Raw genomic sequence first — 25932 nt, forward strand, 5'->3', positions numbered from 1 at the left:
TATATTCTCAGGACAGTAAGAGGAGAGTTGAGCTATGAACCTGTTCGCAAGTAAAGACAACGAAGAGACTAAATCAAAACTGGGTTGTGAGAGAAAAGCTGAACTTCATTACCCATTTTGAGCCATGTATAAGCTAAATGTGAAAACCTAATTAAACCTAAGAAAGAGGAACTGCTACTTCTGTCCACATACTGTACTCAAACAAACTCCACTGAAGCTCTATCACCAACAAGCATGGCACTCAACATTTAACAGAAATTTCCTGTGTGGATTCTTGCTAAAAAATATTGCTTCCTATCCAATCAAGTTATGCTCTTAAAGTTATAAAATGCTTCCAATTCTATTATGCTTTTAGCGGAAGATGTCACCGTTGTAACTAATGGACGCTTTCAAAAATAATAGCAAATACACACAAGGCAGCAAACGTGTAATTACACACACGCCTCTTTTTTATTTTGCAGTTTGTCTCGGCAGAACTCGCACAATGACTCAGACAATAAACATGCAAGTGATTCCACAAACCTAACCTACTGTATGCAAAGACGTCCGGGCAGGCCAATAAATAAGCAACTGGAAAATCAACAAGAAAATATATTTGTACAGAATATAGTTCTTTTGAGGAATACAAACAACTGGCAGTGTGCCGACATGTGGAACGCTTGTGCAGTTTAGCATAATAAGGCAATATTAGGGAGACGTGAGGGAAAATACTGCTACATTGCTTGTTTAAATGAATGAAACATGCCAGTGTGCTACAAAACCATATTCTGTGGCGTTACTACTAAAAGAAAAAGGCCTTTTTTGTTCATATGCACTTCGAAATCTTGATGAAAACGAACATGACAGTAAAAAAAATTAAAAAAGAAGAAAATGAAAACGTTCCTGAAACAGTGCAACTACAGGGTGTTTTTGAGATCAATGCACCAACTAGCTAACCAATCAAACTAACCTGTTGTGTCTGTCATCCATAAGGATCATATCATTCCCGTATGAGAACTCAGTCCACGCAGAGTAAGCTGTTCCTGGTTCAGTGACACAGCGGACACAGATACACCAACCAGTAACAATGCTTTTACCGCTCAAATACTGAATGACCTGCACGGAAAACACACATTCTAGTGTTTACTAGCCACCCTCACGCACGTCACATGACTACAAGCTCAAAGTCATTGGCATTATTACATGAAATGATTGACAGTTTTGTTGATGACAAAGCTACAGACGATTACGCCAGCATTTCCAGCTCGGCTACGGTGTGCAATACTTGAGGAGGAGGACGCTGAATGAGGAGGGCTATGCTGTGTGTCAGAAATAAAAATGGAATTCATTCGACCAGATTGTGAGCATTTCCCATAGAAAAAAAAAAGAAGTTTGCTCTGTAAAGGCAAACTCCTGTGTTGTGTGTAAGTTGAAATCAAAACCAGGCCTGGTTGCAGTGAGGCTCAACGCCAGATGAACAGGTTGATGTTGTTTGACTGTGTCACTGTTCAAAGCTTCAGATGGAAACTCCAGCCCGGCGGACCGTCACCAGGTGTGTGTGTGTGTGTGTGTGTGTGGTAATGGTGTGTGCAGGGGTCTCAGATCTTCTTGGGCCGGCGTCCCAGATGGTAGTAGTACGACAGCGTGACAGTGAGGAAGAATATGCGACTGAGGAGGAGGAGGATGGCAGTGTTTGGCAGGAAGCCCAGTTCCATCAGAGTGACGGAGGTCACTGTAACAGACAAGTGTACAAACACATTCATGATCCAAATATCAAGATAGTTTTGAGGAAACACATGGAAAAGGATTATAAATAGCACAATGACTAATTAGACTTAATTGAAAGAAGTCTCTTATGCTCAATTACTTGATCGAAATACAGAAAAAACTGTAATATTGTAAAATAGATTTTTTCCAATTTAAAATAACTGTTTCCTATTTGAATATATTTTAAAATGTAATTTATTCCTGTGATGCAAAGCTGAATTTTCAGCATCATTACTCCAGTCTTCAGAAATCATTATAATATGCTCAATTACTGCTCAATATTTTTTTATTATTATTATCAATGTTGAATACAGTTTTTTCATGATTCTTTGATGAATAGAAAGTTCAAAACAACGTAAGATTTTTGTAAGATTATAATTGTCTTCACTGTCACTTTTGATTCATTTAAAGAATCCTTTCTATATCAATTTCGTTAAAAAAAAAACAAAACCTATTGACCCTAATCTTTTGAAATGCTATGTAGTTCTCTGGAATCCTTGATTCTGATTGGCCAATTGTGGCAGTATATTTGTATAATGACCCCGACCCTTAACCTATTTCACCTTGTTCATTGAAACGTATCAGTGTTTTCTGTTTTTGAACAGTTACTCTGTTCTCTTTTTTTCTATCTCAGTGTAATTGGATACATCAGGCTTCTCAAAACAATTACTTTTACTGTGTGTAATAAAAACGATATTGCTGTATTTGGTGAGCATAAAACTCAGGAGACTCCAGAAAATGAAAACTTCACTCAGAAGAACTGGTAAGAGACAAAAAGCTATATTATTTTACTATTTTAATATACATTTTTCAGGGTCATTTATTTATTTATTTGGCAAGTAGTCATGTAATAGGTGGATTACTATTGCACTACCATATTTGGGACAACTGCTCAATATAAACAATATATATATATATATATATATATATATATATATATATATATATATATATATATATATATATATATTACAGACAATGTATGTTACAATCTACAATGTATGTACTGTATTTGAATGAATCCATTGAGAGACCACAACCACTAGAGGGCAGTGCCATCATTACATTACAGGGCTGACAAAATGCAGCATGCACAAGACTCTAGTTCTCATTGATACAAACCTAAAAACTGGATGGCGAAGTAGCAGGCCTCGCTAAGTAATGTCCACTGGATGATAACCTTCTCAGCAGTGTACAAGCCATTCCACATGATCAGAGAGAGGCCTGCCAAAAAGAGGGCAAAAATATACACTACTGTTCAAAAGTTTGGATCAGTAAGATTTTTTTTTTTTAAAGAAATTAATACTATTTCAAATAAATCCAGTTCCTCTTGAACTTGCTATTCATCAAAGAAAGCTTATCATGGTTTCCACAAAAATACTAAGCAGCACAAATGTTTTCAACATTTATAATAAGGATCATTTGACACTAAAGACTTGCATCACATGAATAAATTACATTTTTAAATATATTTAAACAGAAAATAGTCACTTTAAATTTAAATAATATTTCACAATTTTAAAGTAAATTTGACTGTTTTTGCTCAAATAAATGCAGCCTTGGTGAGCAGAAGAGACTTCTGTCAAAAACATTCAAAAAAATCCTACTGACTCCAAACTTTAGATTTTCTTTTAGAAGTTGCAACTGCTAAACAAACCCTGTGTGTCACATTGTGCCACAACATCATTTAGACGAAATGTGTTCGCTTTACAGTTCTATAAAACATAATATAAATAAACACAATTCTGTCATGAGACTCTAGATGGCGTAGGCTATCTGCTTGCAAACACGTCGTTCTCTATAGGGCACAGCTGATGTATCCTGCTGTATCGCAGCCAATGAGCTTTCTGCTCATCTTTCAAATACTTGGTCAGTGTTCAGGGTTTCAGAAACCCTCCACCTTCCCCAGCTCCACCTGTATAGATTTGCTATGGGTAATTCATGTATGCTATCGTACAGCGGTAGCATGTCTTACTTGCTCAAAGCAGCGTTTTGTTTATGAGCAGTAGCAAGTCTCTGTCATGTTGAGTCATGTTTAGTTAATCTTCTAAGTTTAAACTAATGAATAATAGAAGTAAATTTTAGAAATGGCAGATAAAAACAAAAAAGAGAGAAAAAGTGGCATCAGAGTGAGATGACAGAAATGTTCACTGTTCCACTGAGCAGAACGGATGGATGGATGGATGGATGGATGGATGGAAAATCCTTCCTGTACACCTTGAGATACCAAAGAACAGTGGCTGTCATGCACTGACAGACTTAGCAATTACCAGAAGGATTAGATGAGTAATATTAAAAACATGTCTCATCTATTTAATTTGTGAAGGAAAGATGTGAAAAGGAAGCAGGTAGAGAGGGGAATAATTGCACTGCTAATCTGTGCAAATTTGTTGACTGCAGTGGGCCAGAAAGAGTTAGATTTAATGTGCAATTACATGAATGAGCAGCGGAGAGCGTGCAGCCCTGCAGGGAATGTTTCCTTCTCGCTTCTCTTCACAATCCACTGGCTGACTGGCCATTAAAACACAAAAATATTTCCTAAGAGCCCCCTGAGAAGAAGAGTAGTCTGTTTACGGCCCATCAATAGATGCACTGACCACATGACAACGTCTAACTAAGGCTGTGAGAGATTGTTAGGTAATGCTGCGTTATTAAAAATTACAGAATGACATGAATATGACTTACTGAGAATGGCCCCTCCATAGAGACGTATAGAGACACTGGTGGCTGTTTGCTCCTGGTCAAATACAACCTCATACAGCTGGTTGGGGAAGGCTAGGGCCTATAAATCACACACACAAAACCACTTAATGATGACTAGACTCATTGTGATACTGAAGATAGTAAGAAAGCAATGGTCCTGAGAACTTATGGAGCTTCGGGTACTGAAACTCACCATAAGGGCCATGACCGTGAAAACCACAGCAGAGAAGAGAATCCATAACCTTGAGAAAGAAAAAAAGAGTCAGTAGAGAAAACAGCAAACTTTGATTGCGTATTCTCTATTCTAAAATGCCATGGGCAGTTTAGCAATGCTATAAAGAGGGATTTAAAAACCTGAGACAAAATATCTGGGATTCAAAATTGCATTGAAAGGGATACTCCACTTTTTTTGGAAATAGGCTCATTTTACAACTCCCCCAGAGTTAAACAGTTTAGTTTTACCGTTTTCGAATCCATTCAGTCGATCTCCGGGTCTGGCGGTACCACTTTTAGCATAGCTTAGCATAGATCATTGAATCGGACAAGACCATTAGCATCTCTCTCAAAAAAATGACCAAAGAGTTTCGATATTTTTCCTATTTAAAACTTGACTCTTCTGTAGATACATCGTGTACTAAGACCGACGGAAAATGAAAAGTTGCGATTTTCTAGGCTGATATGGCTAGGAACTATACTCTCATTCCTGCGTAATAATCAAGAAACTTTGCTGCCGTACCATGGGTCCAGCAGGCGTAATGATATGACGCAGCGCCTGAAAATAGTCGACCCTATAGTCTACCGAGCTGGGGGACTATTTTCAGGCGCTGCGTCATATCATTACGCCTGCTGGACCCATGGTACCGAGTTCGGCTGAATGGATTCGAAAACGGTGAAACTCAACTGTTTAACTCTGGGGGAGTTGTAAAATGAGCCTATTTCCAAAAAAAGTGGAGTATCCCTTTAAACCTGGAAGGAAACTGAAAGAAACTTTGATTTAGACTATTTGCTGGCTGCTGTATAATAAAAGGATGTCATCATGACGCCATTAAAATAAACCATCCACTTGTTTCTGCTGCTGGGAACCTTCTGAAGTCTGAACAGAGACACAAACCAGCTGTTTATACTGGACGCCTCAAAGCAAACGTTTTTCACTCTTCCGACTGTCCTGTTGACGTCAGACTCAAGTGTGTGGAGTCTCAGAAACTGAATGTGCATCAGTATACTGTATCAGTGTAGACAGCATCTGGGTTTATTGATGTGACGCTCACATCCAGTGTAGCAAATGTCAGCCGTTAAGCGACTGAACGCCTGTGGGCGGGGCCTATGGTGCGATGATGCATAAGTATTCGTCGATGTCTTGCTCTGGAGGCAGTCATATGCAAATGTTTTATTTATAATGACGACGTTTTAAGCTATAAAACTTGCAGGGTGTTTTAATGGTACAAAGACCTCTTATATGTCAAATGATCAAGGCAAAAGTGATTTATCATATTATAAATTCTTTTATTATATTAATTCTTTCCCCGCCAGTGTTTTTGAAAAAAGTTGCAAGCCAGAGCCAGCATTTTTTATGTTTGATGTTGAAGTTTCAAGGCCCCCAGAATATTCTGTTATATGAATATCTGAACATGCAATATACATGCATCAAAAGAAAGAATAGAGCCTCTGTTTTTAAACACACAAAAAAGTTTTATTCTAGCTTCATGCTTTCTATTTTTTTTAGCAATACTTGAATGTGGCTAAGTTTCATAAAATAAAATAAAAACAACATTTTGAGCAAAAAGCTGAGAAAATCAAGTTTTTGTCAAAGACTACGTCTGAATGGGATTCTGAATGGGGAACTGCTTCACAGTCCTGTAGCTCATCCTGGGTCGATATTTCATTCGTTAACATTAGGCATGTTTTATTTATATGGTGTTTAATGTTGATGATTGCATTATTTTACATGTGCTTATGCTATCGCTTGTTTATGCTTGTTCTTCACCTGTGTTTTGATCAGGAGATTCTGTTCTGTTTCAGAATATGCGTAATAGCGTCCTCTATCTTACAACAGTGAAAACACGGAAAGCCGGGGAAAGAGTTAATGAGAAATATTTTAGATTGTACCCTATTTTAGGTAACTAGATCAAATAAATACACTTGTAACTTTGACTATATGACACAGGTCAGATAAATGAATAAGACATTTTAGATTCTACCCTATTTTTATGGAACTAATTAAATAAATAACATGAACAGAACATAAACTAAAACATTGACAATTTTTACAGACATTAGTGTAAATTATCATTTAAAAAAAATATCAGTATTTTCACTAGTGGTCTAAGACTTTTGGACCCCACTGAATCCATTCCAGAAATATGTTATGTCACTGAATGGTGTGAAATTCAAACTGAGGTACGGAGACTTCACAAATGACACAGCTAATGCACATAAATTAGGAGCTAATAATATTGCAGGAGATTCTTCTAGCATAAATCATTTGCATTAGTGTCCAAAGACAGACAAAACGCTACACGTTACTGAAACAGAACCTGAATTTGTACAATTATCAGGTTCAGGGTTCAGCTGGTTCAGCTGTGGCATGTCAAAATAACTGTGCTTTAATTAAAAGCCTGCTATTTTCTGCACTGTTGACCCAAGGCAGAATTATATAAATGAGGTGAATGAGAGCAATCTCCCCTAACCACCACAGTGCAGAGAGAGTGGCAGAACAGCACAGGGATGTTGTCTTACCTCAGTCCCACAGGCTCTCGAACCGCAAACTTGATCTCATTCCCCAGCATCTGACTGATCTGAGAGAGAAGAGGAGGAAGTGAAGTGAGGAATAAAGAAAGATGCGGGGAGAGAGATATAGACACGAGGGAGAAAAACGCGACACTCAGAATAATAACAAACTGTCACATCCAGCAGAAAAGTCATTTGCAACAGAAACGTCCCATCTAAATTCACTTCGGATGAACAAAAACAACTAAATCAGTCTGAAGCATGATGAATTAATAGTGCATGGTGAGTTATCCACAGTGGTGTGGAGCGAATCATTAAAGCATCTTTAATTAAAGTGAAGAAACCTGTTGTCAACTTTGACGTCTGGTGGCCACCGGTGAATGGGTGGATTAATAACACAATATATTTAGCATGAAACCCGATTTGATGATAAATTAGCACATGCAGCCACCCACACAAAGTCTCTGATGACTTCCAGAGATTCACACATTTTCAGGTTTATGGCTGCCGTTCAATGCAGCCACCTACTTCTCCATAGCTGTTAAACAAAGATGGCAACACTAAAAGGGAATCAAAGTGTTGGCAAACTCCTCCTTTGTTTAATCACCTTTTTGAAAGGCAAGACATTAATACAAGCCCAACAAAAATATCAATAGTAAAATCAAAATAATAAGTACAATCTTTATGCTAAACACCATTAAGTAAAGGAAATTAAATTGGAATGATGAAATGTATGTAGGATAAGCTAATCTAAACCGATGTGTTTTAGGTTGTGATTTGAATTGTCCAGTCTGCGAATGTGAAGTGGGAGAGGAATCCAGAGGCGTGGGGCAGAGCGGCTGTAGGCTCTAAGCCCCCATGGTGCAAAGTCTGAATGTTGGTACAGTTAAAATTTCAGCCGTGGAGGAACGAAGTGTTTGAGGAGGATTATAGGGAAGAAGCAGGTCTGAGAGGTATGAGGGAGCAAGGTCATGGAGGGCTTTGAAGGTAAGCAGAAGAATTTTGTAGTTGATCGGGTAAGGAACAGTGACAGTACGGATCCACTTGTCCGTGTGACACGTCTGTCGCGCCGCACTCCACTTTATTCCAATGGGTGACATCAAGCGACTTTAACGCGCATGCAAAGCAACCTGGGAAGGCATTGAAAAAATGCTGCGCGTCAAAAAGCTGGCCGATCTTTATGCAAATGAATCTGTTGAACGCGACACGACTATCCAATAGAAGAAGAGCACATGGAGACTGGGGGAATCATGAGCCGCTGGCTCAAAACCACGCCCATACCGGTTAACTTGAGGAACGCCCATCAACGCACAAATGAGGGGAGGGCTTCAGTCGTATTGCAAAAGTGGATCCGTACCATAAGAAGCTGGAGGGCTTTGAAGGTATGCAGAAGAATTGTGTAGTTGATCCGGTGAGGAACAGGAAGCCAGTGGAGCTGAGTAAGAAGCGGTGTGATGTGGTCAGTTGATCCGGTGCGGGTGATAATCCGAGCTACCGGGTTCTGAATGGATTGGAGGCGATGGAGAAGTTTATTTGTGGAGCCAATGAGGAGGGCGTTGCAGAAGTCAATGCGGGATTTGATCAGGGCATGAACAAGGACCTGTGTATTGTGTTGGGAGAGAAAGGGGCGGAGTCTAGAGATGTTGCGGCGGTGAAAGTAAGGAGTCCGAGTGATATTGCTGATGTGAGGGCTGAAGGAAAGTGTACTGTCTAGAATGACCCCGAGACTTTTGACTTGGGAAGAAGTGGGAATCGGAGAGCCATCAACTGACATGGTAAACGGGTGACTTTTGGAGAGTGTGGCCTTTGAACCAATGAGGGAACTTATTTCCATTGAGTTTGAGAAGATTGATTGACATCCAGTTGCTGATAGATTGCAGACAGGAGGTCTGGAGACAGGTGTTAGGTTTTGTGGAGAGATAAAGTTGTGTATCGTCAGCATAACAATGAAAATTGATCCCAAAGGAACGGAGAATGTTGCCGAGAGGTAATATATAGATGATAAAAAGCAGTGGTCCCAGCACTGAGCCCTGAGGAACACCATGGGTGACTGTTGTAGATTTTGATGTGACATTTTTTCCCTGATTGAACCGTTTTCTATTATGTAGATATGACCTGAACCAGAACAGTGAATTGTTAGCGATCCCGATGGCAGCCAGAGAATTGTATGAGAGATGGTGTCAAAGGCTGCATTGAGGTTGAGAAGAATTAGGATGGATAAAAGACCATTGTCAGCTGCAAGTAGGAGATCATTTGTGATTTTTACCAGGGCTGTTTCAGTGCTGTGATTGTGGCGAAAACCAGACTGAAAAGGTTTGTAGAGGTTATTGTTGTGCAGGTGGGCTTGACGTTGAATCGCTATAGTCCGTTCCAAAAGTTTGATGATGATTGGGAGGTTGGAGATTGGGCGATAGTTATTTGGGTCATTAGGATCCAAACCAGGGGTGACAGAAGCAGTTTTGAGAGATGTAGGAACAGTGGAAGTAAGTAGAGAGGAGTTGATTATAGACGTTATGATCGGTAAGACAGAAGGCAGACAGGTTTTAACCAGGGTGGTAGGGATGGCTATCATTAGAGGCATATAACACATTCCCTTATGGCTGCTTAAAACAGTGTCATAAGAGCCTTCATTTCTCCTAAAGGAGCATTTTGGTTTCTAAGGAAATATTTTATTTAAAGGGATAGTTCACCCAAAAATGAAAATTCTGTCATTAATTGCTCACCCTCGTGTCGGTCCAAACCCATAAGACTTTCGTTCATCTTCGGAACACAAATGAAGATATTTCTAATGAAATCTGAGTGTTTTCTGTCCCTCCATTGACAGCTACGCAACTACCACTTTGATGCTTCAAAAGTTCATAAAGAGATTGTTAAACTAATCCATATAAATTGAGCTGTTAAGTCCAAATTTTCTGAAGAGACTCGATCGCTTTATATGATGAACAGATTGAATTTAGGCTGTACACTATCATTCAAAGGTTTGTTAACGTTTTTGTACGAAATATTGTGAAATATTATAGCAATTTTAAATAACTGTTTTCTATTTAAATGTTATTTATTCCTGAGATTGCAATGCTGAATTTTCAGCATCATTACTCCAGTCTTCAGTGTCACATGATCCTTCAGAAATCATTCTAATATGCTGATTTTCTGATCAGAAAACATTGCTAATTATTATCAATGTTCAAAACAGTTGTGCTGCTTAATATTTTTTGTGGAAACATTTTTTCAAGATTTTTTTTGATGAATAGAAAGTTCAGAAGAACAGCATTGATTTAAACAGAATTTCTTTGTAAATTACAAATGTGTTTACTGTCACTTTTGATAAATTTTGATCAAAAATTAATTTCTTTCAAAAAAAAAAAAAAAAAAAAATTCGTACTGACCCTAAACTTTTGAAGGGTAGTAGTGTATATAATCAGCATACCAATTTGAGTCAAAATCAACATGAATGTCAGAACGCAATGAGATGGGAGGTTAGTAGAACCAGAATCACATGCTGGATTGCTATTCTATTGATTTGTACATGGAAGAAGCATTTTAATTTGAGCCAAACCCCAGGTTTTCTGATGGATGACATTTTAAATGCTGTGACGGATATGAGTGGGATGTGTTTCTTTTATTCTCATTGGGTGCACATTTAATGTCAATAAAAAGCCAAACCTCCAGAACCCCTCTGTATGGATTTCCTTAAAGACTGTGAAATAAGACAGAATAGGAGTGTAATAGGGAGATAAGAAAGAGAAAGCGAGCATGAGAGACAGAATGGAGGCAGAGAGGTGGGAAAATAAGCATGCAGAGATAAAGAGAGAACACACATTATGAGGGCTGCGGTTGTGCGGGTCCCCTGTAGATCCTGCCACAGTGATACAGCAGACGCTGCTGCTGGCCTTCATACTGGGATGTGCTAATGACTCGAAAATAAATTAGATTTGGTGACTGCCAGAATTGTCTAAACAATCACCACAACTTCCAATATCACCCAAAGTAAACAAGAGAAATAATAGAAATTTTTCCATTACATCCGATACTGCCACACAACGTGTATTTCAACTCAGCCTCTGCTGAGAGACTGTTCAAGTTAATGAAATGACAACACAATACCACAATATCTTTCAAAGAGCAGACAGACGGACTTATTTTCCGGGATTAGAGTGTGAAGAGTGCTGAAAGAGCATAGAGTAAAATAAGAGTTCTGCATGACAAGACAAGAAATGCCTAGCTATAAAACACAATGAATAAATATAATGTAACTAAACATAGAATGGGGTGCAAATATCACAATACAAGGCCCGCTCACAAGGACGAAAACTGTAATGATAAAAATATAGATAAAGTTCTAAAAACGTTATCAGATATCAGAGTTCACACCAAATATGACGGCACAGAGACACAATACCATTGGAATCACTTTCGGAATTATTTTTTCCAACTGATGAATGATTAAAAACATTGACAGCCAATCGGAATCCATCCTCCTTTAACGAGTTTGGACGCTAATATAGTTATCGCTATAGTTATCGTTCTTTGTGTGAATGGGCCTTTTGTAACAAGCAAATAAAAGTTAAATGTAAAAGTAAAATGAAGAAATCTGTCTTACTCTGAACTGTTTTGTTGCATCCTGACAAAAATAATGCAGAAATTGTGACACTGATCATTGATCTTTGTACAGAAGGTCAGATGTTGTTCAAATAATTTGATCAGATTGCATCATATCTTGAAAAATGGGTTGTTCAAAAGAAAAAAGGACATAAATAAGATTACTTCATGTATTCATGTTTTCTTGGTTTTGAGCTTGACAATACAGCATTAAAAATATATTTTGAGCCGCTAATCCCACTCCTACCTCAAAACCTACTCATAAGCATTTCTTAAAACTATAAAAAGTACAGTTATAAAGAAAAAACATAACAGACAAGAGTAATCAAAATATTTTTTAATCAAAAAAAAAAAAAAGAAGTCAAAAGCGGTACCAAAAGAAGTCCAAATGGCGATGTGTTGCAGTTGCAGTCCTATGTGGCGGTATATAACAGATCAAGATGCATTTAACTCTTTGCATTTGTAAAAGAGAAAATTATTTTTTAAATATTTATAAATAGATTTTAGAGCACCTAACCCCACTCCTACAATGCGTAACAGGCAATTAAGTAAAGTCATGGCTATTTATTGTAAAAACTGACCAAAAAACAGTATAAAAGTATTACCAACAACTTGTGTTGCATTCAAGTCTTCTGAAGCCATACGAACAGAGTGGAACTTGTGTTTTAGATTATATAATACACAAATGGTTTAGGGGTAGGGGTTGGGTTATGTGCTCAAATAAAAAGAGTCAAATAAAATGTAAAGAAAATGATGCTGGCTGATTAAATTGAAAATCACACCCCAACATATATGTCATAATGGCACAACTATACCTCCATTCATGAGGATAAAAGTCCCATGCCCATCACGCCTGTGTATGACACCAAAGGTTTCTAATTGAAAGTAATGGAGTATCCTGCCCATCGAAAAAGGACTCTAAAGGGGTACCCCGTGTTAAAAAGTGACGGCGAGTGCAAGCATCAATATGTGACAAGTTAGGAATGAGAATGTGTTGACATGCCGAACCACCATTTCTAAATTGTTAAAGTGGGATGATAACCTAAGAAGCATTATTAAAAATCCCATTAATGAGTTAAGACACCTTAAAAAAATCTGCCGTACCAACAGTAAAGTCGGTATGTTCAACTTTAATCTATCTGTGAAAGAAAGTGTGCTAACTTTCTCAATTACAGTGTGGATCGGCAGCTCCACAGCTCAGCAGAGAAGTCAGAGCTGTTATATAGTGCGGTCTGCCTCAAATTATAGGTCGTGATCTTTCCACCATTGATGACATTTATGTCTTACGTTTGCAGAGAAAAGGTCTAACCAGTTCTGAAAGATCTCACAAATCCGGCCGGACACCTCTAGACAGACTCTTCAGGGCCACGCGTTTTTTTTAGTGGCACTTGTAGGATTGTTCGTGCTCTTAATTCCTCTGGTATTAATGCATTTAGATGGGATATATACTTTATGTATGCATGTGTGTTTTTCTCATTCTTTGTATTTATATGCATTTATTTTATTTTAGTGCATGTTATTATTGTTGATGAGCTCACCAGGAAAAACTCCGGACAACTAGGTTATGGCAATAAATAAAATAAAATGTATCTGCAATTTACAATGATTACAAAGAAGTTGCATCACTAAGTAGAAACTTCTGCTTCCAGGTCAGAGATGTACAACTGTAGTGATGATAAGACTAGATTCAATTTAAATCCAATCGAGTTTTAATTTTAGAGCTGTCATATTTCATTAAGATTTCAGGCTGTAACGTGTGCTTTCCCAACAGCTTAACTGCAAATTGCATTTCATCTGGTGGTTGGTTCTGTGATGGCCATCTTATTCAAGCAGTGTGAGCAGCCGAGACCTTTCTGAGCTCTGAAAACAGCGCAAATATTTTCAATTTGCTGACTGCTTTGGCCTCCGCAAGAAATTCTCAGCGAGTATCAACATCCTAATTAGAGGCTAGTGCAGGTCAGAGTCGAGCAGAAGATAAAAGCCAGGCGTAGCAATGAGACTGACCTCATGAGCGCCATGACCAAAGCCCAGGTCGACTTGTGTGGAAGATATATAAACATATATTGTGCTTTTGAGGATATCAAACATTGCAAAAGGAAATGGAGGGATCAGTGGGATTATTACCACATCTTTACACTGGCTCGGCTGTCAAAACAACTGCTGATACAAAAGCAACTTCCATTTGGATACTTCACGGGCCATTTACACCAAAAGGCTAAGTACAAATAAAAACAGTGCTGTGTATCATGTGATTGCGCATGTGTTCTGACATGTGCATCTGTTTGAATGAGGGTTTGGCCTCTGGCTTCTGTGACATTACTGAATCATGCATCTGTACAGTCATTCTAGCATGCGTGGTTTTCACAGGAACAGACCCTACTCCAGGAAGCAGACCTGAATCATGAGCATGAGACGCATTTAGCAGGAATAATCATGCAGGATAGTGTGGCACAGGCCAGCGAACAGAGGCAGAGGGAAGGCAGGAACAGGAAGAAATAAACAATGCTGTTTTTAATCTGCTCTGTGTGACCGCCTGCTCCTTCATCCTTCATCCTTCATCAAGCAACGGCACATGCGTGAGGGAAAATATTTGCAATACAGGGAAAGGAAAGCAACAGAAATTCTACAGTAAATCTATCATTTGTAGGATGTGACCCACAGTGTTAAGGAGTACTTTCGTGACCTGTAATCTAATCTCCAACAATGAAAGCCCATGGCGTCCAATGTTGTTTTGGAAACCATTGAGCTTCATTGTATGGGCAAAAAAGGTTGAAACATTCTTATATCATACAGTTTGAAACAACACGAAGGTGAGTAAATGATGACAAAAAAAATTGGCTCAAAATATCCCTTTTAATGTTCCTAATGATTTTTTTTAAAAAGAAATTAATACTTTTATGCAACAATTATGCATTAAATTGATCAAAAGTGAGAGTAAAGACATTTATACTGTTGCAAAAGATTCCCATTTCATGTGCATGCTGTTATTTTGGACTTTCTATTCATCAAAGAATCCTTAAAAAAAAATGTATCACGTTTTCCGGAAAAATATTAAGCAGCACGAATAAAATTGATAATAATAAGAAATTACAATAATATAATCTTGTGACACTGAAGACTTCAGTAGGCCAAATGAGCCCCTGAAAATTTTAATTTGTCATCACATTTTAAGTTACATTCGTCATTCAATATTAACCAATTTTTCATTCTGGCTTTGGCAATACATAAAGCCGCATTTTTGTAATAGCATCATGCTACTCAAACAAAATTTAAGTCAACCACTTTCAAGGACCTATGTTAGTTTTCACATACTTTCTAGTCCTTGAATCCATGTGTCTGAAATTCAAGTACTTTCAAGCAATACTTTGAGTTGTTTAGTTATCAAAATTCATTAATTTAAATTCCTATTCCTAGTCAGAGAAATACTGCTCTGATTAATATATACTGCCTATCTGCTCACTTAAAAATACACTGCAGCTTCAAAGCTACTTTTTTTCACAAGGATACCTTGTAGTATCCATGAAGTTTAAATCATGAGTAGCTTGTTACTGGCAAGCAACATTTTTAAAGTCCCCTTCTCAAACTGGACCCAGTTGTGCAAACCAGAAGATCTTTCATTGCAATCTCTGCAAATGGGAGCTTGTTAGATGCCTAAATCATTTAATTCCATTAGTCTTTACAAATTATACTGAATAGCCATAGTGTTTAATACTGCTGAATGACTACAAAGTTAAATCCTACAAAAGACCCTATATAAGTGAAATCACCACAGAGCTGAATCAGATGTGCTGAAAGGGGAAGTGCAGGATAGGGCCTATACCACAGCTCTGAGTAACTCGAACGCCTCGCAAAACTAAGACCCTTCGCTCTATACACAGGAAACTCAAACCTCCTGCTCATGGAGGAAACAACAGCCGTTTCACCGCATCACTTTCCTGTGGGTGTACAGCTTAAGGACGAGTGAAAAGCAAAATGGAGAGCTTCCTTCATTTATTTTTAGTTGTGAATAGGTCCATCTTCCTCTCTCGCAAACCCGATAAACAGTTCTCATGAGCGAGGACAAACCGCCTCAGGAATGGTACAAGCATCAAAGAGCATATTTGTGAACATGAGCACTGTATGTATTATATATATATATATATGAAAAGTTCAGATGCAAAAGCCTCTAAGTGCCATCTGAAATTTTCTTCTAGAATGATCATTTTTTATCAAGCTTGTATATTTAAGTTCAGTCATTTCACTTAAATGACAATTAATAGGTCATTTTCATTGTCATTTAAGTGAAATTACTGAACTTAAATATACGAGCTTGATAAAAATGATCATTCTAGAAGAAAATTTCAGATGGCACTTAGAGGCTTTTGCATCTGAACTCTTCATATATATATCATGGAAGTATATCAGTGTTTACATTTTTCATATCACCCATGAGATGCTGGATTACTGCATGTTGTGCACCAAGTGCAGATCTAATTTCATTGGAAAAAGCTCTTTGTGTACAAGTACCAGTATGACATTTTTATCAGATAATATAACAGTGAGGTCAAACATAGTATTTAAAGGAGTCATGACATGGATTTTTTATTTTTATTATTTTAATATGTTCCTTCAGGTTTACCTATCAAGTTAATAAAGTTTTTTGCACAATATATATATATATGGAAACACGATTATTTTCAACCTTCATTCTGACTCTCTGTATGAAAAGATACGTTTTTAAGGGGCCATTTTACCATATTATTCTAATGTATTGTAATACACACGCTGATTTGTAGCGCAAAAAGTTTTACAGTTGCCTGCAGTTTGATATATTCTTCTCGTTATTTCCCCAGAGCGCCTAATAAATCGGAAGTCTCGCACATTTACAGAAAACACTTGAAAAATAAGCTATGAAACTTGCAGGATGTAATGGTACAATAGTGTCTTGTATGTCAAAAGATCAAGGCAAATTTGATTTCTTATGTCATGACCCATTTAAAGGGGTTCATAAATGCCATTTTTTTATTTTGTAATGTTTTCTGAGGTATTTTTGCATTAAAAACTGTTATCATTTAGAAATAAAAGCAATTTTATACCCTGTTTTTATCCCTTTGATTTGAACACTGATTAAATAGACGGGTCTTTAAAATAAAAGCCCATTGCTGTGATTGGGTAACTTTGCATATGAAATATGTATTACATTAGGAACTCTTTTGAAAACTTTTAACTATTAGAGCTGCCAAGATGAAGTGATCGTGAAAATGTTGATTACAGCATTATATTTAAATCTACTCCCATTGCATTAAAAGTTACAGTGCTGAGCTTTTCCAGGAAGTCATGTGATGATATATTTGGTCGGAAACGGGTCATATTGCCAGCTTGAAAAGAAAAAGAGAAAAAAAGAGCTGTTTTTTGAGTAACAAAGACGTTTTGAGCTCTGAAACTTATTGAATGTTTGTAGCACCATCACCTCTTAAATGTCAAAAATTCATGACCCCTTTAAAAAAACTTAATGTATATGTAAAAATATTATGGTGATAAATAATATATATTTTTGCCCTTACGGCAAATGGATAGGTGGGCAGTGTCAAACATTACAGGTAAAAAAAAATCCTAGTCATGACACTCATAATTTAGTTTTGCTGCTGTAGTGCAAAGAATATTTTAAGTGAGTCATGATGACAGATGTTTTCTTTAGTAAACGGTTTATATATCTGCTTTAAATCGTGCATGTCACTTACATCAACAACAGGTCCTTTGACATAATAATTTCATTTGACATAGCCATGTATTATAATCTTACAGTCTAAGGTTGAGTAAAATGTATTTATTCAACAAAGCCATTTTTTACTCACATTTTGGCAAGTGTTCATTATGGACTGGAATTTCATAAAACCCTACTAATGGTAACACACTATTCAAAAAGAAGTAGATAAAATTGAGGCTAAATGAGCCTATTAGCGCAACAGTCTCAAGCAGATTGCATTGTTGTTTTTTGTACTGCTCCTAATTGCACACTGACAATATATGAACATCTGTTTCACTGCAACAACAGAATGCAAACCATTAATATGCATGTCTGTGTGTTTAAGTTAGTTACTATGCAAGTCATGGAACTTGGATAAGGAATTGTACAAGGACATGATAAACAAATACTGACCTTTGACCTGTGCACTTCTCCATCATCATCCTCTCCACCGACGCCCAGGATCTTGCGAGTCTTGAGTCGGCTCACCAGATCGGTCTGACTGTGTTTCTTCATCAGAGGCGGATGAGGTTTAGAAGCCATTCCAGAAGTCTACAGAGGAGAAGAGGAGTGAGAGAACAAGATGAGATCTGATTTGTCACTTCATGCTCATGCATGTTCTCGTTTGCACTGGGAATGGAGTTCTCACTCTTCTTCTAACAAGACAAGATCTTTACTATGCGCAATCCTCTTGCGCACCAGGCTGTCCTGACAAACCAGTGAACCTTTATGAGGCAATGGATTACTCAAGAGAATCAATTATATTTTGCTCTCAAAAAGGCAGTAAAACAACATCACATGAGGTATAACAAGTCTTGACAAGATCCTCGGTTCCTGTGGCACATTTGCAGTCAAATTGGGCACAGCACCAAATCAGCATATTATAATGATTTCTGAGGGATCATGTACTGATTTCTGAAGGATTATGGACTGGAGTAATGGCTGAAAATTTAGCTTTGCTATCACAGTAAAAAAAACAAAAAAAACATGTTAAAATATTTTTAAATAGTAATATTGTGAACTATTACACAAATTCAGATAAGGTGAAGGCTGTTTTGTTTTCGACACACACAATAGACCAATTACAAAAGACTGGGCCATCTGACCAATAGTGAAATACTGTTAATTTTGCTAACAAACACTATGACATGTTTGTTGACATGCTTTTTTCCCCCATGACTAAGATGAGATGATGACAAGACGACAATACGGTTATCAAACAATAACTGTGACATGCAATATCTTTGACGAAAAAAGACGAGACTAAAATGTAATAAAAATAAAACCTTTTTCCAAAATCTGTATTTATATTTGTCGGGGAAAAAAAAAAGAGGAGACATAATATTACAGACTGCTGAACAAGCCTCTACTACTATGTTTGCCGTTTCCAGATCTCAATAGTTTAAATCCCAATTGTTTACCATTGACTTCCCAAATTCCCACTGACATTTCTCAAAATACCTTCTTTTATTTTCCAAAGAACAAAGAAAGCCATACATGTTTGAAACGACATGAGTTCGAAAATTTTCATTTTTGAGAGAACTATTCTTTTTATACCCATTTAAATCCCAATAATCACATGGCATTATTTATGCAGATGTAATTGCAGTGTAAATATATCTGAATACCAATTATATGCAGCTTCTGAAAAAAGTAAATCATAGCCATTGTAGCCTAAAAGTTTATGTGTAATAAATTCTATGTTGAATCAAATAAAAAAAAATCTAAAGCCACTTGTAATGTCTATTTGATGCTTTTCTCATTTCACACATTAATGACTTTAAATGATCTTCTGGAGGTAATTTCTCAGCCAAATTTGATGTGCGATTAATTAAGATGAATTAGTCGACACGTCAAGTAATTAATTTTGTGTGTATGATAGTGACAGTGAATCTCTGTGAGGCAAAGGATTACTCAAGGGAATTAATTATATTTTTCTCTCAAAAAGGCAGTAAAAAGACTTCACGTGAGAGAATATCAGTTTTTAAAAGCTCCTTAGTTCCTGCTGCATGTTTGCGGTCAATTCGGGGACAGCACTTCTATAGAGAACATGGATATGAACGTCCTGACATGAGGACACAATGCAAATTTATATCTCGCAGTTGTGGATTTATTTCCCATGTCTGCAATGTGATTTCCTGTTATTTGGACATTACTTTTCACATTTGTGACCCTGGACCACAAAACCAGTCACATGGGTCAATTTTCTGAAATTGAGATTTATACATCATATGAAAGCTTAATAAATAAGCTTTTTCCAAGGTGGTTATGCTTATGGTTTGTTAGGATAGGAAAACTACTATCCTATACAACTACTTTAAAATCTGAGGGTGCAAAAAAATCAAAACATTGAGAAAATCTCCTTTAAAGTTGTCCATTTATGTTCGCGATTGTGCTGCATTCACTCACAAAAATAAATGTTTTATATATTTACGGTAGGAAATTTACAAAATGTCTTCATGGAAAGTGATCTTTACATAATATCCTAATGATTTTTGGCAAAAAAAAAAAAAAAAAGTTAATTTTGACCCATGCAATGTTTTGTTGGCTATTGCCACAAATATACCCGTGCGAATTAAGACTGGTTTTGTGATCCAGGGTCACATCTGTGATATGCGAGACCTTTGTTCCCCAGTGATGTAGTTTTTGTAGAAAAAGGACATCTGAATGTCAGATGTAGACATGACTATAGCATGTACTTGGTCAGCAGGAACATTATATCTCAGGTGACTTTCAGTGTGTGTACTCCAGTCACCTGCTCTCGTGTACTGGACAGCAGAGGTACAGACGGCGAGTGCTCCCCCAGCAGAGGGAGAGAGGAGTTCGGTGTCACAATCGATTAGGAAAAGGATGAAATGTGTCTGAGGCTCCAGCACTATTGAGCCTGAAGGTGTTCAGGAAGCTGCAAGAGCAAAAGTACAGTCATCACCAGTGTGCTCTTCAGACAGCAAGATGTAGAAGCAGTATTCATTTCAGTACTAATGAAGATGTCATCAGACCAGTAGATAAAAAAAATGGAATTAAATCATAGATTTGAATAATTAAATCATAGACATGAATTAATAAATCAGTCACTGCAACATATTGCAATCATTTTTGGTCACTCGGTCCAAGACTGATGAAACCTACCAAAACCAACAGATGAAACTTATTCAATCATAGATATACAGGCTACTAATTTAAAGATAGAACATGTAATTGAAATGCTGTGAATAATACAGTTATGAATAATATAATAATTAATAATAAAGGTATCCATTTGAAATGCACTGTTTAAAACTGTACACACACAGAATTTACAATATACAGTAAATAACTTAAATATATAATTAATGTTACCAAAATATTACCAAGTTTGGGGTCAGTCATTTTATTTTTTCAGCAAGGATGCATTAAATTGATCAATAATCAAAAACATATTTTTTTCCCAATAATTTTCTATTCAAGATACAGTTCATTTGAATTTTAAAAAATGGTTCCACAAAAATATTAAAGCAACACCAAAGAACTTTTCCTCTTCTGTCCCCCTACAGGTTGGAAGCGGAATTGTCTATTACCGCTGTTGTAAATAATTTAGCCTACCGCAGCCTCGCACGCACGCTCGCTGTTTATCCAGCACCGGCTTTGGAATGAAAAATGTCCACAGACAAGGTAGAGAATGTTGCATGATTTTATGAAAGTATTATATATTGCGACATCAGAAACGAAGAAAAACTAAATAATGACTATTGTAATGCTTGCCGCAAAGCAAGTCGAATTTGTAGTTTCTTATGTCTCATTCGAACTACAGAAACGCTATCCGATCTGGCAAGCTTGCATAGATATAGGGCCGCAAAGCGAATGCAGAAGTGCCTTTCACCCTGTTACAACTTGATGAACCACTGAAACGATTTTGGAAATTTTTTTAAGGTAAAAAATAATCTTTAGTGTTGCTTTAAGCTGCAACTGTTTTCAAAATAGAATGATTAGAATCATTTCTGAAGGATCATGCTACACTGAAGAGTGTTGCATGTGCAATAATTCTTAATGGTTCATTGAACAAACACGAAAAACATAAAGCTTTGCATATTATCAAGCAAACATATTGGCATCTGCATTTAAAAAAACACACATCAGCTGATCCTCACAGGAAAACAATGAATGAATTAATTGCTTTGCGGAGCGATTCAGCCTGTGTGTGAATTTAACATCACAGATAAGAGGCAGGCAATGGGCCAAGCTGCCCTCAATCAATGTACAGCAAATCACATAAATGAGCCGGGCGATGCCATTCAAATGCGTCGTTCCAATGCGTTTCTTGACATGAGGCTGCTGGAGTGATGCTGATGCAGTTGCCTAGCAACCCCTCAGATTGCGCATTTGGCACCCTCCCTCATTATCGAAAGTATATATTCTGTGACAAGGCTCTGTTCATCTTGACAACTCACCCCATTGTTATTCTTCTGGCGGTCAAATCAAGCCTTTGACGCAAGTTAAAGATCTCGCGGCCGTGTGCGAGTTTTAGCGTCTGGCTTTGTCAGGTTAAAGGCTCCATGTGATGCTGAATTTTTAAAGTGTGGCTACTGTATATAGAATTCTGAAGCTAATGACAGATGGAAAGATGAAGCTAAGGCTTCTTTGTTCATTTAAAAAATCATCCAGACACACTGGGAAGACTTCAGCATTTGGTGTTGAGCATATAAAGGAGGAATTAAATATTAATGGATTTGCTAAACAGCAACACACTGCAACTGCAGGGAAAACAGACAAGTACATGCTTGTGTGAGTGAATGAAAGATATTTAGCTGCAGGACAAAAGCCCCCCAAAGCATTTCTCCTCAGCATCAGTATGTTGGGGATATTAAACATGTATACAATATGACAAAGAGGATGATCATGATAGCATGTGATCTGAATGGATCTTTATAACTTCAGTCACGTCATGGACAACTTCATCAATCTAGGATAACTCATGTTATAAATAAATTATTTGACTTAATATTAGAACTGCCAGTTAAGCCGAATGAATGAAGCCGAATGAATGAAACAAGAATGCAATCATCATTAGCATTAATTAGCCCTCTGTTGCTACATAAAATTGCTTGTGTGAGGTAAAAAATAATACACAGCCCTTGCATCTTATAAACATATAATACAATAAAATGAGTGCTAGGCTATTTCTCATTCAGTCATATGCATCTCTGGACATAAAAATGATCGCAATTATTAATTACTTCATACACACACATTATGTCATTCTCTTTATGGTTTTGTAAAAAAATAAAAATATTTACAAATGCTAAAAGCAATTTTAAGCAAGAAAAAGGACTAAATTGGTGCCAGAGCCAAAAAATTAAGGGGGGGGGGGGGGGGGTTAAATAAATAAATGATCAAATAATTGAATAAACATACAAATACATAAATAAATGAATGAATGAATGAATGAATGAATGAATGTGCAAATGAAAAAATAAATAATTAATTAATTAATTAATAATACAGTCCCACTTTATATTAAGTCAAGTCAAGTCAAGTCAAGTATATTTGTCTAGCGCTTTTCAATACAGATTGTATCAAAGCAGCTTCACAGTATTAAATTAAAATAATACAACAAGGTTTGTTTCTAGTGGAATTTATTGATTGATAAAATTAAATTAAATATCCCCAAAATATCCCCAACTGAGCAAGCCAAAGGCAACAGTGGCAAGTGTTAAGTGGCTTTAAGTACTATGCACTTACATCGAAAAGTAGGTACAATGTACTTATTGTGTCCATGTTGTATTGTAAAACACTTTTGCTGCTATTGAGGTGTGATGCGGGTAAGGTTAGGGACAGGTGTGGTGGTATGGGAAGGTTTAAGGGTGGGTTAAGGTGTAAGGAAAGGGTCAACATTGTAATTACAAATGTAATTACATAAATTAATTACAGCTGTAATTACATGCAGGTATTTTTAAAAATGTGTTAGTACATAGTACTATGTATATTGTTTAACTATGTTATGTTTAGTTTTCATAAATGAAAACTGAAACTAAGACTAAAACTATTGGTCAAAAAACATTTTCGCAAACTAAAATAAACTTTATTATACTTTATTTTTTAATGTAAACACGCTACACAGACTTTTTCAGCGTCTCGCGCATGACACTACGTTCTAAAAACACGGCACTCAAGTTAAAATAAGTTCAACTTTTAAAAAGACGCATCTCGAGACCTTGCACTTTTTCACATTTTTCAAAGCAAAAACGCTTTCTATGTGAACCAACCTTAAGTAGCAGAAATGGCCATCATGTCTAGACCTTAAATACAGCTGCACCTTAATTCCAGGTAAGATAACCATCTAAAAACTTAATAATAAACAAGATACCACACATATTAGACAGGATACCACACTGAGCAGAAAACGGAAAAAAACAAATGGCATGTCTAGCCCACAAATGGACGTACATTTTCAGAGTAGAAGTCAACTAAATGTCATGTAAATGAGTATAACTGTGAGTATATGATATTAAAAGATACAATAGATAAAAAGCATAAATTGATCAATAGAAGAATAATATGTTTGAAAGGATTAATCATAGAAATAACCATAAAAGGATAATCTGAATAATCATACACATTTTTTTCTTTCTTATACACATTTAACAAGATTTCATCTATAATATGAATGAGTTTGAATGAATAATTTTTACTTCTATACTTTTAAGCTGCATTTGTTTGGTTCTTTGTTCAAACTCAAACAATTATTTTATTTTTATTATTAAGACGCACAAGAGTTAACTGTAAACTGCGAACAATAAACTTTGCTGAAATGAAATGTCTAACTGGAAGTGTTCTGTTAACTCTGCTAAACTATAATTACTAAAACTAAAACTGAAACTAAATATATAAAAAACTAAACAGAAATATGTTCACAAAATAAAAACTAAACTAAAACTATTAATGAAACGAAATTTGAAAATGATATTAAAATAAAAAATAATTTAAAAATGCAAACCTTGTGTATAATAACCTTGTGACAAGATGCCAAGGCAGAGTCAAATACCACCTTGCTTTAGTAGGAAATACTTCGTAGCAAACTTTTAGTCATACTGGTGTCGTATTGTTCGCGGGTGCAATAATTCAAGGAGTAAATGTTTAGCGGGAGTGAGTTACTTTCAGTTTCCAGTGAAGGATCCAGCGCGTTTAGACAGTGGATAAAGCCTGCAAAGAATCAGAAATACAGAGAGAATGCTGCGAAATCTGAAAACCTCTGTGTTTGTAGAAACCGCCAGAAGCAAAAGCTCAAGCCATAGTGTTTCATTTTTAACATTATGCTGTTTAAAGAGTAGACATAGTACAATACACTTTTCAGTAATAAAACTACCCGTACTGTTCTGTTAATAACCCTCTGTCGATCCGACTGTCTGTGGGCGGGGACACAAATATTCAGAAGAATAATCTGCAGTTTTCACGAAAGCCCTGGGTCAAAAGTCATCCGGCAGACTCTCTGACACATTAACGTGAATTTCTCGGTAACAAGGAGAACGAGTAAACATTGTTCATTTAAATATACCACCAACATTGTTACAATACAAAGCGGGTTGAAAATCTGCGACACTTTAATACATCACTGCTAGGGATGCAAAACAAATATTATTGAAAATAAATAAATAAATAAATAAAATACTAAGACCTGTATATAAAATATAAAACCTAGCTGAAAAATAAATGCATAATTAATGTATTATATCTATAGACTAGCAAGGCAACCTTTGTTGGAAAAACCATTAATCATTATCAAGAAGCAAAGTGACTACATCCGTCTCAAAGCGTGACTCTTCCGTAGGATCTGTGGCTTACTGACTTTGCATTCAATTATCATCCATCTTCAGAGTAGAATCATAACTCTTAATAAGTAAACACCTCAAATAAAGACTGTGCAGAGGCTGAATGGCATTCGTCACCCACGACAACATTTTAATTAAAAAGTCTTTTATCAAAGCACCGTCTAAATTCATTTTATACACAATATCATTGAAATTTGCGCATTTTAACAAACAGCTACAACCCGATGTACGGTTGCTGGTCCATTAGTCCTAAACACTGGGACAAAGCATGATCCTTTTATTTCCTGAAAGCATCTGTCAGACATAGACGTGCCTCTGATCTGGGTGTTCATTCTTGCAAATGCATCTCTCTCATTGCTCAGTGAGATCATGTTCTCCATTAACATTACAGCTGAAATTATTTTAGACTAAGATTACAAGGCCATGGTTGACGCTAACAGACTTTCTGGAACAAAAAAAAATGCATCCCCATTGACGACCATTCAAAAGTTAGGAGTGAATTTTGGCACAAATTACATTTCTTATATTTCTAATATATATATATATATTATTAGTGCCTAATTGTTTAGTGGATCCTAAAAGCATGACATTTTTGTTTTTACTATAGTTTTTTAAAGTAAAAAAATA

At 36.5% G+C, this 25932-nt stretch overlaps 1 protein-coding gene across 6 annotated transcripts in view; it reads right to left on the bottom strand.

The window, feature by feature from the left end:
- Positions 1–1070: 1070 nt before the first annotated feature.
- tp53i11b (tumor protein p53 inducible protein 11b) overlaps positions 1071–25932 on the bottom strand; it is a 68537-nt gene continuing 43675 nt past the window's right edge. For 3 of the 6 annotated variants that reach the window (XM_079875004.1, XM_079875003.1, XM_079875005.1), the window contains exons 2-8: positions 20256–20402; positions 17915–18052; positions 7186–7244; positions 4643–4691; positions 4432–4528; positions 2869–2970; positions 1071–1711 (exon numbers count right to left, since the gene is read on the bottom strand). In XM_079875004.1, the coding sequence (XP_079731130.1) occupies positions 1578–1711; positions 2869–2970; positions 4432–4528; positions 4643–4691; positions 7186–7244; positions 17915–18043 (570 nt within the window). In that variant the 5' untranslated portion in view covers positions 18044–18052; positions 20256–20402 and the 3' untranslated portion in view covers positions 1071–1577. The remainder of the gene's footprint in view (positions 1712–2868; positions 2971–4431; positions 4529–4642; positions 4692–7185; positions 7245–17914; positions 18053–20255; positions 20403–25932) is intronic. The other 3 variants (XM_079875002.1, XM_079875006.1, XM_079875007.1) reach the window with 1 other exon arrangement.

Source organism: Squalius cephalus, assembly GCF_949319135.1.
Source record: "Squalius cephalus genome assembly, chromosome: 6".
NCBI classification, from domain to species: domain Eukaryota; kingdom Metazoa; phylum Chordata; class Actinopteri; order Cypriniformes; family Leuciscidae; genus Squalius; species Squalius cephalus.